The sequence below is a fragment of the Micrasema longulum genome, unplaced genomic scaffold, assembly GCF_059751315.1.
Source record: "Micrasema longulum isolate JH-2025_06_02 unplaced genomic scaffold, ASM5975131v1 h1tg000376l, whole genome shotgun sequence".
In the NCBI taxonomy this organism is placed as follows: domain Eukaryota; kingdom Metazoa; phylum Arthropoda; class Insecta; order Trichoptera; family Brachycentridae; genus Micrasema; species Micrasema longulum.
Genome location: NW_028277577.1, coordinates 227,010 through 242,573, shown reverse-complemented (window position 1 = coordinate 242,573; position 15,564 = coordinate 227,010). Strand labels below are relative to the sequence as shown.

Sequence of the window (15,564 nt, the reverse complement as noted above, 5' to 3'; positions counted from 1 at the left end):
TAAATGAACATTAGAGAAAACCGTACTGCAAGTCCGAGGTTCGAATTCCACTCTGGCCCAACGTGATTTCCATTTTCTAATAGTGAGTTATTTACAACTCGTTAAAAATGGCCACCAAAATTGAAATATTTAGGTAAATTATAAGAACGCTAATATTTCTTTTAAAAAAAAAACCGTTCTCTTTCCGCACCTTATGGTGCATAGGGCACTGCATTGGTAAACCAATCGCAGCGTGTCTTGATCATTTTTGTTACATGAAGGTAAGACTATCAGTCTTACGCTTCAGATGCCAGTCCAGGAACCATGGAATATTTTAGTGTTAAATATTTCATGTCAACCGTGTCGGGAATCGAACCCGAGACCTCTTGCATGCGTGTTACCGAAATATTTCCATAATTTCAACATTTCGCAATTATTCATAATTTATCATGACTTGAAATTTTAATAACGAAGAAATTGCCATGAGAAAGGAAGTGATTTTGTGCAACCTAGCATCCTAACAGTCTCCAGCTGTCCCTTGGCGCAGCCGCAGTGCGCGGGGCTGCGCCCCCTGCGGTCCTGGCGGTTGGGGTCGGCCCCCTGCTGCAGCAGGAGGGCCGTGGCGTCCGCATGTCCCAGCGTCACGGCGTAGTGCAGGGCCGTGCAGCCGTTGGAGTCGATGATGTCCGTGCGGGCCCCGCACAGCGTCAGGAGGGTCTCGATGCACTCCGTGTGGCCGCGGGAGGCTGCGCAATGGAGGGCTGTGAGGCCGTCTCTAAATAACAAACAAATATATCTCTCTCTTTAGTTTATTGACTTTAAAAAAAAGGATTAACCCGCTAAGCATCTATTTAGAGGCTTGTCAGCAGGTGGGATAGAGGGGATATGGAAGGAGGTTATGAAAAATACACCACAACACCCGGACCAATGGAGAATTTTTTTTTTTTTTAATTTGTCTAACCAACTGCGCCACATCATGTCATTATTATTATTATTGTTATAAATTTAAAAACTAATTTGTTTTTTGTTACGCAATTCAACAACGACACTACTTTAAAAAAAACATACGATTTGGAGATATTCATAAATATAATTCTACATAAAGTTGCGTTTCAAAATGGACACGAAGCCGATGGAACAAATGGTTTTATCCCTTGGTGCACATGTGCTTCGTATCTAACAGAAATTACCCGGAAAGATGTGGCTAATGTGTTTTCGGTTACCAGGCAGACCCCTCGGACATCGGTAGTCACTTTCATCTTACGAACAATAATATAATATGTGAAAATAGTGCTTTATTTATTTAGTTCTCGATTGTTTACTTTTTATTATAAACACTTGGCTAACTTACTACTCTGCTAATGTATGTATTTTTTATTACAATCTTTGTCATATACTATCAAATTATTTTAAACCTCAAATTCATAAATATCTTTTAGAATTCCAACCGTCTATGCGTTCTGTAGGTGCAAGATGCGTTGTAATCCAGCTCTCATTTGTAAATGATTTTGATAAATTAATCAGAAAAACCAAAATACAATTTTTCAATAATGTAAATAGGTGCTAGGCTTCATACCGTCCATGCGCTCTGTAGCTGCAAGACATGATGTAATCTAGCTCCTATCTGTTATCAGTTTATAAATTAAATTATAATTCTAAACGAGGAACTTGAATCCCAACCGTCAATGCGCTATGTAGCTGCAAGATGTGTTGGGATATTGTACAGCGCTCTTGAGATGATTTTCACAAAGATGGCGCTATATAAATTATCCACAATAATAATAGCCACTGATCTAGGCAATCATTTTTTATATCCAATTTCGTGTAACACTGAATTTCCTCATTGTATCTTTTGTACATAGCATGCTGCTGCAGCTGTCAATACATTTAAAAAAAAGATATTTCCAAATCGTCTGAAGCGGGCCTTCGAATGGCTTACTTGTCAGCCGCCTCCACCTCCGCGCCCGCCTTGACGAGCGCCAGCACCGCGGGCGCGCTGCCCGCCGAGGCCGCCCACAGCAGCGGCTGGCGGCCCGCGCCGTCGCGCGCGTCCACGCGCGCGGCGGGCGCGCGCAGCAGCGCGCCCAGCACGGCGAGCGCCAGGCGCGGGCCGCCCGCGCGCGCGCCGCACATCTGCGCCGCGTAGTGCAGCGGGTAGCCGCCGTGCACGTCCGCCGTGGACGCGTCCGCGCCCGCCGCCAGCACGGCGCGCAGCGCCTCCAGCTCCCCGCACACTGGAATACAACCATCTAATAATTTATCTGACCTACGAATATGCAGTTGGCACCTATACTTGTGCTACAAAACAATGAGGTAGATCAGTGTTTTTTTTATGTGTTAATTGACTATTCAAGTTAGCCTAATTTCTTATGTTACAGTTAGAAACGATTTGGTGATTCCAATAGCACGTACAGCGGTATTCCAAAAATCATTTCTAAATAACGGACCTAAACTATACAACCTGATACCGTTTTTTTGGAAATCTGATAAACCATTAGTACTGAATTTTTTTTAACAATTTGGTTGACAGACATTGGAAGTAAGGAATCTGAGAATTTATTGAGGATAGTAATCTAAATATTATGCCATCCCATTGAATCATTTATAAATTTATTGTATTTTTGCATGTGCATATATATTATGTTTGTATGTGTGTATATATATGTATGTATATATATATGTATGTATATATATATATATGTATGTATGTATGTGTATATGTATGTATGTAGAATGTATGCTATATATTTATATATTTAATTTGATTTTTACATTGAATGTAATCTGTACCTTTTTTTTTTCTTTTCTTCTCTTTTGGGCTATAACTGTTTTTCTATTTCTTCAATATTATTTTTATTTATAGGAGACATATTCGAAAACCATATTTGCCCCAACAAATCGGTTTCTTAGAACAGGCATTTGCCCATATAGGAACTGATTGCAACATTAGGCATACTAATATTTCTGGCTCTCCGACCCTTCATATACTGAGCCTACTCCTAGTACAAGCAGAATTTGCCAGAGTGTTTTTTATGCCATTTTTGTAACAATGTATGTATAAACTAATAAATAAATCAATCGTATTATCGGTGCTATGATTTTTTAAAGTTTTGAGTTTCTGAAATTACTCCCCGTGTGACGTTTCAAGTTCTCTTCCACTTCTACTTGGTCAGATCTGCCGATTGATCCGTTGACCGGAAATCTTTCACAACTCTCTTATCATTATATATATATATACATTATATATCACAATATATCAACCCGTAGTGTGACGTCCCAGAAACACATTGTACCACGGACAAGAACTTCTTTCTGAGAGAGAACTTTTAGCTTTATGGCTCCTAGAATTTATAACAAGGTTAAAGATTAACATATTACAACAGAGATGAAGAACATTTAAGAGAAGGTAATATAGAAGTCCAGGCATCTACAGGGCTTATGACCTGTCAATGGCTGGTTTAAGTGGCCACTTTACACACTGTGTAACATTCACCATTCTGCCTATATTTGAACATCTATATTCCTTCAATTCTTTCATCTGTTGATGTTTGTGAAGTCAAAGAGCTGAAACCTTTATTTATGCGGGTGAGATTCATCTAATTGAAATATTTCACCTACATACTAGGCAACGCCTGAAAATATTATTTTTTCAATTTCTATACTTCTTCATGGACCAGGTAATTTATCGACATAGGCAGAATAGTGAATGTTACACAGTGTGTAAAGTGGCCACTTAACCAGCCATTGACAGGTCATAAGCCCTGTAGATGCCTGGACTTCTATATTACCTTCTCTTAAATGTTCTTCATCTCTGTTGTAATATGTTAATATAAACAGCTCCCCAGGGAGTTGAATCCAGTACTTGTGTACAAAAATTTGGATAAACTCAAAATAAGGTTAAAGATATTTTATTCACCCAACACGATGTTACTATGCAAAAAAATAAAATAACCCAGTGGCTTATTAAGTTAGAAAGAAAATAAACCGAATCCTTGTTAAACTACATTGCATGGTAAATTATATTAATTTTAATAGTATCCACGATAAATTAAACACTATACAATACAATGACTAGAAGGATAAAATTTAAAAATATATATATATTTATATGTATGTAAGGGTGTATATGTACATGTGTGTGTATATATGTATGAATATTTATGTGGGTATATGTATGTGTGTAAGTTCATATATGTATGTATATATGCATGTATATGTGTGTATGTGCGTGTATGTATTTGTGTATGTGTATGAATGTTTATAAGGGCGCATACGTGTGTGTGTATGTATATGGAAATATATAAATAAACATATATGTTAGTCTGTCTTAGCACGGGTCTTCTCCTACTAGGCATTACTTTATAATATATATAAAAATAAATATATATATATTTATATAAAACTAAATTAAAAAGTATAAATATATGAGTAAAGCATTGGTTGAATTATATGAACTAGTGACATCGTTCAAAGCAGTTCGTTTTTATTAAAATATTTTTATTATCTTTTCCTTACATTTTCAAGAAACTTTGCAATACAATTTAATGCACTAATTTTTACCGCACATAAGAAAACATTTTTTGTATCCAAATTCCGTAGGGCTGAAGTTCCTCATTAAAATTAGGATTTATTACAATACGAGCTGAACTCGGCAATGCTTTGCTATTGCTAGATTTGAGTATTGCTCGTAGTATAAACACCATTGAAAAATTAATATCAATTATTGTATTTAGCGTACCTACTTGTTATACCTACGTACTTGTTTATGATTGAATTAAAAATAAAAATAAACGTTCTCTTTCCGCACCTTATGGTGCATAGGGCACTGCATTGGTAAACCAATCGCAGCGTATCTTGATCATTTTTGTTACATGAAGGTAAGACTATCAATAATACTTCAGATGCCAGTCCAGGAACCATGGAATATTCTAGTGTTAAATATTTCATATCAACCGTGTCGGTAATCGAACCCGAGACCATGCGTGTTACCGAAATATTTCCATAATTTCAACATTTCGCAATTATTCATAATTTATCCTGACTTGAAATTTTAATAACGAAGGAATTCCAGAGCTTAATATAATTCATTTTCAAATATTGAATTTAAGTAGGTACCTAGCTACTTTTTTATGTTTGAATTCCAAAACATAAAATAATGAATTTTTAAAAATTAAATTATTTTTGCAAATGTCATATTCTGATATTCCAGCCAACAGGGTTGCACTGTATGTGGGAATGAGATTTTCAAAAGTGTACTAAATGACAATTAATATTATTTTATCGTTACTGAAAATCCATTAAAAAGAAATAAATAGGTGGAAACTATAAGGAATTTAAGGAAATAATGTGATTGGGATCCATAAAAAGCGAAAGTTATTTGTAAACATTAAAAAGCAAACTTTTTTCATTCACAAAAAATAACATCCTTCCGTTTTTTCTGTATATGTATTCTCGGTGAATGCAGCCCTGGTCAAACGATGAAAAAATATTTTGGCTAATAACTTTTTTTCTAGTTAATAAATTGACGATATTAAGAGTTATAAATATGCTCATAGCAAAGATCTACATTTCGCTGAAAACTGCATGTAAATCGGTCGATTAGTTATTCAGCCCATCGAGGACATATTTACGAACATTGCTTTTTATATATATAAAATAAATTAATTAATATGACTTGCTAAGATTTTTTTTCGGAATATTGCAGTAAAATATCATACTACATTCTAAAACACGAGACGTACTTTATAAATTTATGATAATATAATAAAATATATCCATAGATTCCATAAATGGTACATTTAAAAAAAATAAAAAATAAAATTATTTATAAATTTCATAAAAGGTACGTGTTTTTTAAAAATTCTATACATATCTACTTTTACACATCTAGTAAATGTTATCACTGTAACTATCCAAAAAAAGAGACTAACTTTTGTGCTTGGAGAATAACTTACACTGTTGTAGTAGTTTATTTATAAGAGTTTATATAATGAGAGAAAAAATAAAAACATAGGATATATAAAGAAAAAACATAAAACAATAATACTCGTACATTCATACTAATAAAAATTTAATGTAGTTTTTACACGTGTTCAAAAAATTTCTTTAGATTTACTTTAAATTTATTTATTTAAATATTATTTTTAATAGTTTTTAGTTCATTGGGAAGATTATTATAATTTTTTACACCTTTGAAGGCAAAGCTATTTTGACCATGACTTGTGTGGAATTTTAATATTATGTTTGTATCTAAGTGACTTATTCATCTCAAATTCTTTTATTTTTTATTTTTTATAAATTTTTATAACATAATTTATTTTATAAAGAGTGTCTACTGTATGAACCTTTAATATTTTATATTGACTTACATAGTAATAATAAAACTAATACCATAAATGCGAAAGTGTGTTAGTTTGTTTGTGTTTCTTCCACGTCGCAACGAAGCGACTAATCTACGTGATTTTTCGCATAGGCGTTGCCGGAGAGCGGACAAGTGCCTTTTATTTATTATTTATTAATTACTTTTTATCTGAAAAAAATCCCTCGAGGAAATCCTTAGTGGAAAAATGAATTAATATTAAAACAAAATAACGATGCTACGTCGCCATAGACTAATGTGAAGCCGTATTTTGTCGCAATAGTTGGAGGACCGGCAATCGATATCGGCTACCGGAACGGTTTTTAAAAGGTAAAGTTACCATTTTTTTTTAAAATGTTTTTGTATGAATTCTTATTATGTTCTTTCTAATTTTAATTACTAATATTAAAACAACGTAGCTTAGACTGGTTTTTGAAAATACCTTTAAATAAATTAATATTTTACGTCGATCTTCCCGGAATTCGATCCGGAGATCTCACAGGCATACACACTAACCTGATACCACGAAAAGGACTAAATAACTAATATGAACTCAATTTCCTTTTTTAGGTTTTTTATCTCAGATTAACTAAAGTCGCAAACACTGGTTCAGGGTTTTAGTTCTCTCACACACATTGACTTATTTTTCATCCAGTCTGGGTATCGGAAAGTAAACAGAACCTTTTAAAAGTAAAGTAACGTAGTGGAACTTCTAAAAGAAAAATGATTAATACTTAACAAATTTAAAAGTAAATTGACTCTTCGCCATGAGCCATGAGCGCTCTGAAGTGGTGCGCGAACTAAGTTTGCGCGGGAAAAGTAGCGTCGCGTGTTTCCCTCCGGCACGCGAGATGTCAGTCGGCAATACAAGACCACACTCACTGGTATTATTATAATGTTTTGCCAACTTTAGGGTCCAATTTGGACGATCAATTCTCGATAAAAGTTTCGATACAGGAGTGTTCACACCAGAGAACAGGTACCCAATGCATGCAATGCCCTATAAATTGCTATAAACATAAATCTAGATTTTGGTACTAGTGAAATAGTCGACATTCGAATTCGTAGTAATGAATGATGACGGAGGCAATTTAAAATAAGAATCCAAGTTTCAAAAAAGCTTTTTTATTCTAAGGTGGCAGTTGTTCCTATATCTGTTTAGAGTTCAGACATCTTATATACGAGGGTTGTGTAAAAAATACGGTGCTCAATTTTTTTTCAGGTTAAAGGCATTTTTTTTTGAACTGAAAAATACATCATTGGAAAGCTTAAATTCTTAACTACTTTTCAACACAATCACCAGATTTTTCAACGCATTTTTGTTGACGACTAATCCACTTTTGGAATCCAGCTTCGAACAAGTCCGCCGCCAGTCCGTGAAGGAATTTGGTGACCGTCCTGTTTGTTGAGTTAATGACTCGAGGGACCACAATAAATTCGGAAAATTATTGCGAGACCTTGAAAAAACTCAGAAGAGCCATTCAAAATCGCCGGAGAGGAAGACTGACGAAAGGCGTTAGACTGCACCACGACAATGCGCGCCCGCACGTCTCTCGCCAAACCAAGGATTTAATCGAAAATGTTGGCTGGGATCTCGTTGAACAGGCTCCCACAGCCCTGATCTTGCACCGAGTGACTTCCACTTGTTTCCAAAATTAAAGCAACACTTGGGTGGACAACGTTTCGAGACTGATGAAAGAGTGCAGGAAGCGATCATCAAATTCCTCCACGGACTTCTTTGAAGCTGGATTCCAAAAGTAGATAAGTCGTCAACAAAAATGCGTTGAAAAATCTGGTGATTATTTTGAAAAATAATTAAGAAATTAAGCTTTCCAATGATGCATTTATCAGTTCAAATAAAAAATGCCTTAAACCTGAAAAAAGATTGAGAACCTTTTTTTTTACACAACCCTCGTATATGAATGAATGTTTGTTTGTATGTTTGTCCACGATAAACGATCATGATCATGATAAATGATCAGAGTCCTCTTAAAAAGGTGTTTAGCTATCTTTGATCCAACTTAATTAATATTTAAGGCCCGGTCGTTTGGTCATCGGTAACAGTTAAAAACCGAAAGTAACAATAATTATGAAAAGATAATCTTTTTCGTACGGAAAGGTGATTGGGTAGGTATTTTTTTTTTACTGTTTCTATGGTTATGTTTAGAATTAAAATCGATAAATACTGCTGTAGTTTGGACAATTATTGGATTTATTTATTTTAAATTTTGTAAAGTTCGGTAATGTTGATTTTTTTGGTGTTATGTAAATTAATATCAAACATTCGATTGTGTTCATTTAATTTGGGCTTTATATAAACGCTTGTTTTAACCCACGGCTTCGCTCGCGTGGTAACAGCGAAAATAAGTTTGGTAATTATTAGTGTTGTCGTATAGTAATAAGAATTTTCCCTATGGAAATATATGATGTTCGGTATCAAAAGAAAGCTGTATCGATTTCTGGCACCAAAATTATCCAAAAACACTTCAATAGTCAGAATCAAACCACTAACACTTTATTTCTATGGGTGCCAATGCAACGCATGCCGGGTACTCGCTGGTAGGTAATAAAAAGGCTAATTTTGCGAAGACGCCTAACTAAAAAAAATAACCACGCTTTTGGGTGGTTATTTTTTTTATGGCCCACACTAACATCTTTTACGATAAAAAGGGGAATATTTTTGTAGTTTATTCAAATCTTTGAAAACAATTGACCACCTACTTGTATTAGCTCCGTTGGAAATTTATTGTGGACAAAGATTTTAAAATACATATTATTTTATTAATATAATATTTAAAGTAATGCCTACTAGAAGACCCGTGCTAAGGCAGACTAACATATATGTTTATTTTATATATTTGTAAGTTAAAACTGGTCGGAAATTAATTATAAGCAATTGAAAATAATTTTCTATTGGTAAAATAATACAATAAAAACTCACCCACATATTATATATGTTTACGTTTTTCTTAAGTTTATCGGAATTATTGCTAATGTTACATACTGTGTAATATATTTATAAAACAGCTAATAACAAGTCTAAAGCTCGTCAATGGCGAGACTTCCATTTTCCATCTCAAAAAGGTTCTCCATCATCTATTGATTCAATATCATCTGTTACATCTATCAATGTAAGAGGTCATCTAATATTTTAGTTTACCTTGTTAGGAATCAAACTTGAGAACTCACGCATGAGAGTATTTCACTCTCTTGAACCCGTAACAAACATACCATTTTACAACATAATACATTGTTATTCAATTTGATTATATCGATTACATATTTTCATAGATAAAAGACCTATGTGTGTTTGAAAAGTTTTCCAAGGTAGAAAGCAAAGAAAATCCAAAACTGTTACAATGTAGAAACTGTAAGTGTCGAAACTTTTTTCTTTCAACAGCTTTTGTCGGAAAGACCAGCTGTAAGAAACATTTTTAGCCACTAAACAAAACGGAGTTAATTTAATTGAGGTTCGTTAAAAATTGATTAAATTATATTGATAAATTCTTATTCGTACCGTCACTTTATTTTTTACAATGATTGCAGGGTCATTTTTAAATTGAATAGAATATATTTTTTTTTTTTAATAGCAAATAAAATTATTTTTATGTTAACGTTTTAAAAAAATATATACTCGTTTTATTGTTAACGTTACTATTATACGATTATATATAAACGATTGAAATAAAACGGGATGTATAAATTAATCAGTGTCCACCATTCAAAATATTTATATATATTATATATATATATATTACATTAAAAATCCCGAGTAATTATTTTTACCTACTTTAACAAATGATTATGTAAAAAAATAACTTTTTCACTCGCGTGACGACCGCGGCCGTTTCGCCTTACAATCTTATTACCAAACATAATATAAGGTGAAACAGGCGTCACATAATGAAAAACTAGTTGACAAATGATTAAAATCGAATAATCGGATCCCTAAGGTTATGCAGCACTGGCGCCGAAAGACCGGAAATTCGGCAATAACTTGTTCACAATGGTTGTTCACATGTCACTAGGTTCTACCGGGCTTCGCCCAAGTTTTAGGCTTCCGTAAACCAGGGGCGAACCGTCCAAATAGGCGATTGTGCCCAGCTTACTATTATATTTGACTTTCGATAATAATGCTTTACAATAACTATGTTTGTGGGAAAATAAATTAGATAATTGTTATTTTTTTTAAATCACCACCACCGTTTATATCTTCCTACAAAAGATAGTATGACAATTAGATAGATATTATGACAATTAATCAAAGAATCAAATTCAATGTTGCTAATAAAATTAACAAAATTATTAAAGGAATAGTTCCGAGATATTTTCAAAACAAACTAAAAAATAATGAGTTCTTTCAGAACTATGCAACAAGAAGATCTAAAAATATGAGACTGGAAAAGAAATCAAAAGCAACGTCCCAGAACTGCCTTATGTACAAGTCAGAAAGCATAAAAAATGAAAAAAAAAAGTAAATATATTTAAAGTTAAATGTAAAGAGTACATATGTAAAAAATCCTAGGTTATATATCGGTAGTCAGATTGCAGAAGGGACCATCTGTATTTTTGTCTATGTTTAAGTTTTCAAAAGTTTTAATTAATATCAGTAAATACACGCCGAAAAAAAATCAACGTCATTTAGAATGGTAATTTATTATTGAAAAGCAACACTAAAATATTTTAGTTTGTGGATTAAAGTCTTGAAATTAAGACGTATTTCAGCTCTCCTGAACATTTTTGAAAATAACAGATGGTCACTTCTGCCATCTGACTACCGATATATTGTAAATATTGAATAAAAATAGGTTAATATAAATATTGAACAGTTTGAATGGTAAAAATTAGGATAGTACGTGTACAATAGTGATAAATGATGTAAGAATGAGTATAGATGTAAATATTGTGTAGTAAATATGTATATATTAGACTATGTTTATCATAGAACTAAATAAAAATTTAAAAATTATCTATTAAGTGCGCCTAGCGCCCAGCCCGTTCTCAGTGAACGATGAAACTAGCCGATTACCTCAGATTATTTCTCCATACAAAAAAGAACATATATTTTACATCTTTGACCCAGTCGCGGTTTTTAGTATTAAAACAAACTTGCTGATTACAAATATAATATAAAGATTCTCTATTTAAAAAATAAAATTTTGAACATTATTCCCGAAGGAATATTTTTCTTTGATATGATACCGTTGACATACTATGTGTCACATATGATATGTGGCGTTCAAAGTGGCCGTCATTGGCATTATTAATTTTAAAATAAATCGGCCAGTGCTCACTCAGTGTTGACATTTCAATCATAATGATGGAAATATCTACTGAATGTCATTGTGATATATTGAAATAAACTTTTGGAAAAGTGTTGTATTAAAATAGTGTAGAATAAAGCTATAAATATCACGAATTTAATAATAATTTTTGTTTGCGTTGATTTTCACAAAACTACAGAAAAAATACCCGTTTACAATTAGATTACTTTTATAATATTATGTTCTTATATGTGGTACACATTAATGATAGTTTTTGTCGATTGCCTATAAAAAAATCACCGCTCGCCACTGCCGTAAACATGGTATTTCAAAACGAGACCGCGAAAATTCACAGTTAGTCCCTTAGAAATGTCCGTTTCTCTCCATCACAACTTAAGTCTAGCGTCTTTATTCATTTTCGAGCATTCACTATCAGAAAACTGTTTACAACCCCTACTAGGAAAAACATTAAAGCTTAGCTTAAATTGTACCCCTCACTGCAGGTCAGTCAATTTGTAATCAATCACATACACTCGGTCAGTACTTTTATATTGTTTTTCATAGTTTCTTGTTTGGAATTTTTTTAATGGTATTTTTTTGTAATTACAACAATCACAATAGGGAACTGATTCGGCAGTTCAATCGTAACGTATCTAGATCATTTTTGTTGCATTGAAGGTAAGGTGACCAGTCTTACGCTGAAAATACCAGTTCAGGGACAGTGAAATATTGCAGTATTAAACCACTATTAAAACAAACATTTCACGTCGACCCTACCAGGAATTAAGCCCAGGACCTCAAGAATGGTAGGCGAATGCGCAAACTAACACGTTGCGAGACCGACTTATCTGCACTCGATTTCCTTCTGAGATTAGCGATCGAATCGTAAACGCTCGTCCAGGATTCTGGTTTTATTTCACACACAGAACTATAGTCTTTATCCGCTTGGACACGGAATAATATATAGCAACATACAAATTGATTAATTCTAAAACAGATGCTTTAAATTTAACCATGTATGAACCGAGTGATCGCCCGTTATAATTAGACCATCCGAAAATTCCGGGCGACTTGACAAAAATGGTATGAAATTGACTAGTGCATGAATCTGGAGTAATGTCGGTCATATTATAAAAAGCGCGCCCCCTACTTTCAATCAGGCAAACAGCGCAACATTAAGCTTTCGTCTTTGCATCAAATACTCACATTTGTAAAACATGACATTCTCAATAAATTTTAACCAAGAAAATGTTTCAACCCAAAAGCGTAAGTATACAATGTTTCGTCTTTTATACGCAATACGAAAGGTCAAACGGAATGAAACATAAAATATCAACTAATATGCTTTAGTCCAATTTTAGTTAAAAGTGAAAAAGGTTAAAAACAATCAGTTTCAATCTCAATTCTATTATTTTCGATGGTGTATGAGTAGCCTTCTCAAAGACCATCATAATATAATCATACAATTGTGTCGAAAATATTATTATTCATAAAATGTAATTATTGAAATAAAAATCAAAACAAAGGAAAATGAAATACGCAAATGTACTTAGAATTGCGTGTACTTACAAAATAATATTTGAATTGGTATTTATAAATATATTTACTTTGTTAAAGTCAGTAAAATTATTTCTATTGGATTTATTTAATTTTCAAAACAAATGATGAACTTGTATTTTTAAAGATATTTTAAATATTATTTTAAGTACAAATTTGAACAAGTCATTTGACCTCTCCGTTTTTTAATTCGCAGGAAGATATTGATTATTAATCAGTTGATTATTTTTTGTTTTATTTTTTAGTTTTTTTTTTAAATTTTTTTTTTTTACTAATATATACTATAGTTATTTCTACATTGTTCCAGGAAAATAATATAAGTTTTTTTATGTTTGGTAGAATTGGCTCTGTACTAGCCATTTTACTGCAATAAAAAATATTATATTTTTTAAAATAAGTCTGTGAAAATGTGTATATTTTTGTACACGTAAATAAAACATGTTGAAATTATATTTTAAAATTAATGATTCTAAAAATATAGTTATTTATCTGATCTGTGGATGTTTTTAACAAAGTTGATCTATTTTTAATGAATTAATTTTGGCAATCTTAAAAAAAATCTATGTTTTGAATTTGTCATCAATTATCATATGCTCTGCACCCGACGGTTCATAAAGCAGAGCATAAATACACCGAATGCAGCATTACTCAATCATCTGTCACATAAAGGTAAGGTGATCATTATTACGCTTTAAGTGCTAGCCCAGGATCAGGGAAATATTATCAGTATGGCAAGCGAATGCACCAAACGAGGTGGACTGATCTCCACTCCTTATTCAGGATTTTTGGTCATCATCATCACTTCTGTATCCGTACCCAGTTGCGCATAGGGCAGTGCATTGGATTTCATTGCACCATTATTGTTACATTTTGATTGATCGATTTTGTTACATGGAAATTAAGGAGATTTGTTTTACGCTTCAGATATCCAGGAACAATAAAATATTGCAGTAAAAGTACATTCCTTTCAGAGGCAGTTTCTTAGTATGTGCATAAGTGCAGTGCACTGCCAAGTAAAAATTTGTGTAAATAAATTAGTAATTTTATTGATAGTAAAAATATGTTATAAGTAGGTAGAAAGAAACAGGGATTCGTTGCAATGTTATACTCGTTAACATCATAACATTCAATACTAGCGCCAAAAGATCTAGCGAAATCGGCTCTAGCGGACGATTTTCTCATCTTGTCTACGCATGCGCAATCGTCCCAGTGCATATTCTGTTTTGCACAATCTTTTACCCTGAATTTGTAAGAAATATATTAAATCTCCTAAAATCGTCATTTGAGCGAGACCGACAATGCTTCATACCGATGAATTGTGCGTTAGAGGAAGAAGATAATATGAATATTCCGGGCATTGCCGACGCATGCGCAGATTAGAAGTTCGTTTGAAATGTCACTTTGAACATGCGTAATAACATGATATTAGTACAAATTTAGTTTACTATAACGTGCGTATTTTGTTGGGCGCATTTAGCGTTTCTAGTTCCGATGCACGGGCTGTCATATTACTGCTCGTTTATCACGTCAGACCTATCATATTACCATAATATTATTGAACTTAATAATCGGTCGGGAGCCGCCACTGATTCCTTCATATACCCGAAACCGTTTTAAAGACAGTAGGTAGGTTTCCATCGCACAAAAAAGCATTATTTTTTTTGCCAATAAACGAGTTACTCTTTTAAAATTATCAATTTTATGTATCCTGATTTTAATTGAATTTCATTATATTACTTTCGCTGCCCTTTTAATGCGTGTAAGGCAAATTATGTGGAGGGCCAAAAGGCAAAAATCATTAATAAAATATAGCAGTGTAGAACGACTTTTAATGAACAATATTTCATGTCCACCAAATCAGGGATCAAACCTAGGACCTGTGGTAGGCGAACGCGTCATTCACTAAACCACGAGGCGGACTTTTCTACACTCGATTTATTATTTTAGGATTTTTACTTGAGAGCAGCTATCGAGTCTTAAACACTCGTCCAGTGTTCTGGCTCTTTTTCCTTCTCAGAATAGTATTCTTCATCCGCCCAGACACAGAAATTTAGAGCGTAATGATTCAAATACCTTACAACCTAATTTCTTTGTTAATAACATGGTAATCTGAAAAATACTACCTTATATCAAACGTACTTAAGTTCAAACGCTCAATTTGATAAAGTAAAACATTAATAATCCACCACAAATTACTTTGCTAAACAAATTAACCGAATACTTTCTTCATAATTGCTACACTAGCTCGTAGAGAGACCTTGAACCTTCAGAAATAAATGGCGCTTTTATCCAAGGTTCGTCGGGCAATAAAGTAGCCAACGGAAGCCACTTCCCCTGACCACGGGCTCGGGTCTGGCTACTACAGGATCCTGACTATACCAACTACCTAATGAGCAAAACATCCGG

General features: G+C 33.3%; 1 protein-coding gene across 1 annotated transcript in view; it reads right to left on the bottom strand.

The window, feature by feature from the left end:
- The window catches only part of LOC148282104 (uncharacterized), a 64,360-nt gene that overhangs the window by 7,138 nt on the left and 41,658 nt on the right, over window positions 1–15,564 (bottom strand). Inside the window, exons 3-4 of the mRNA XM_088225629.1 lie at window positions 1,919–2,213; window positions 489–754 (exon numbers count right to left, since the gene is read on the bottom strand). Of these exons, the coding sequence (XP_088081755.1) occupies window positions 489–754; window positions 1,919–2,213 (561 nt within the window). The remainder of the gene's footprint in view (window positions 1–488; window positions 755–1,918; window positions 2,214–15,564) is intronic.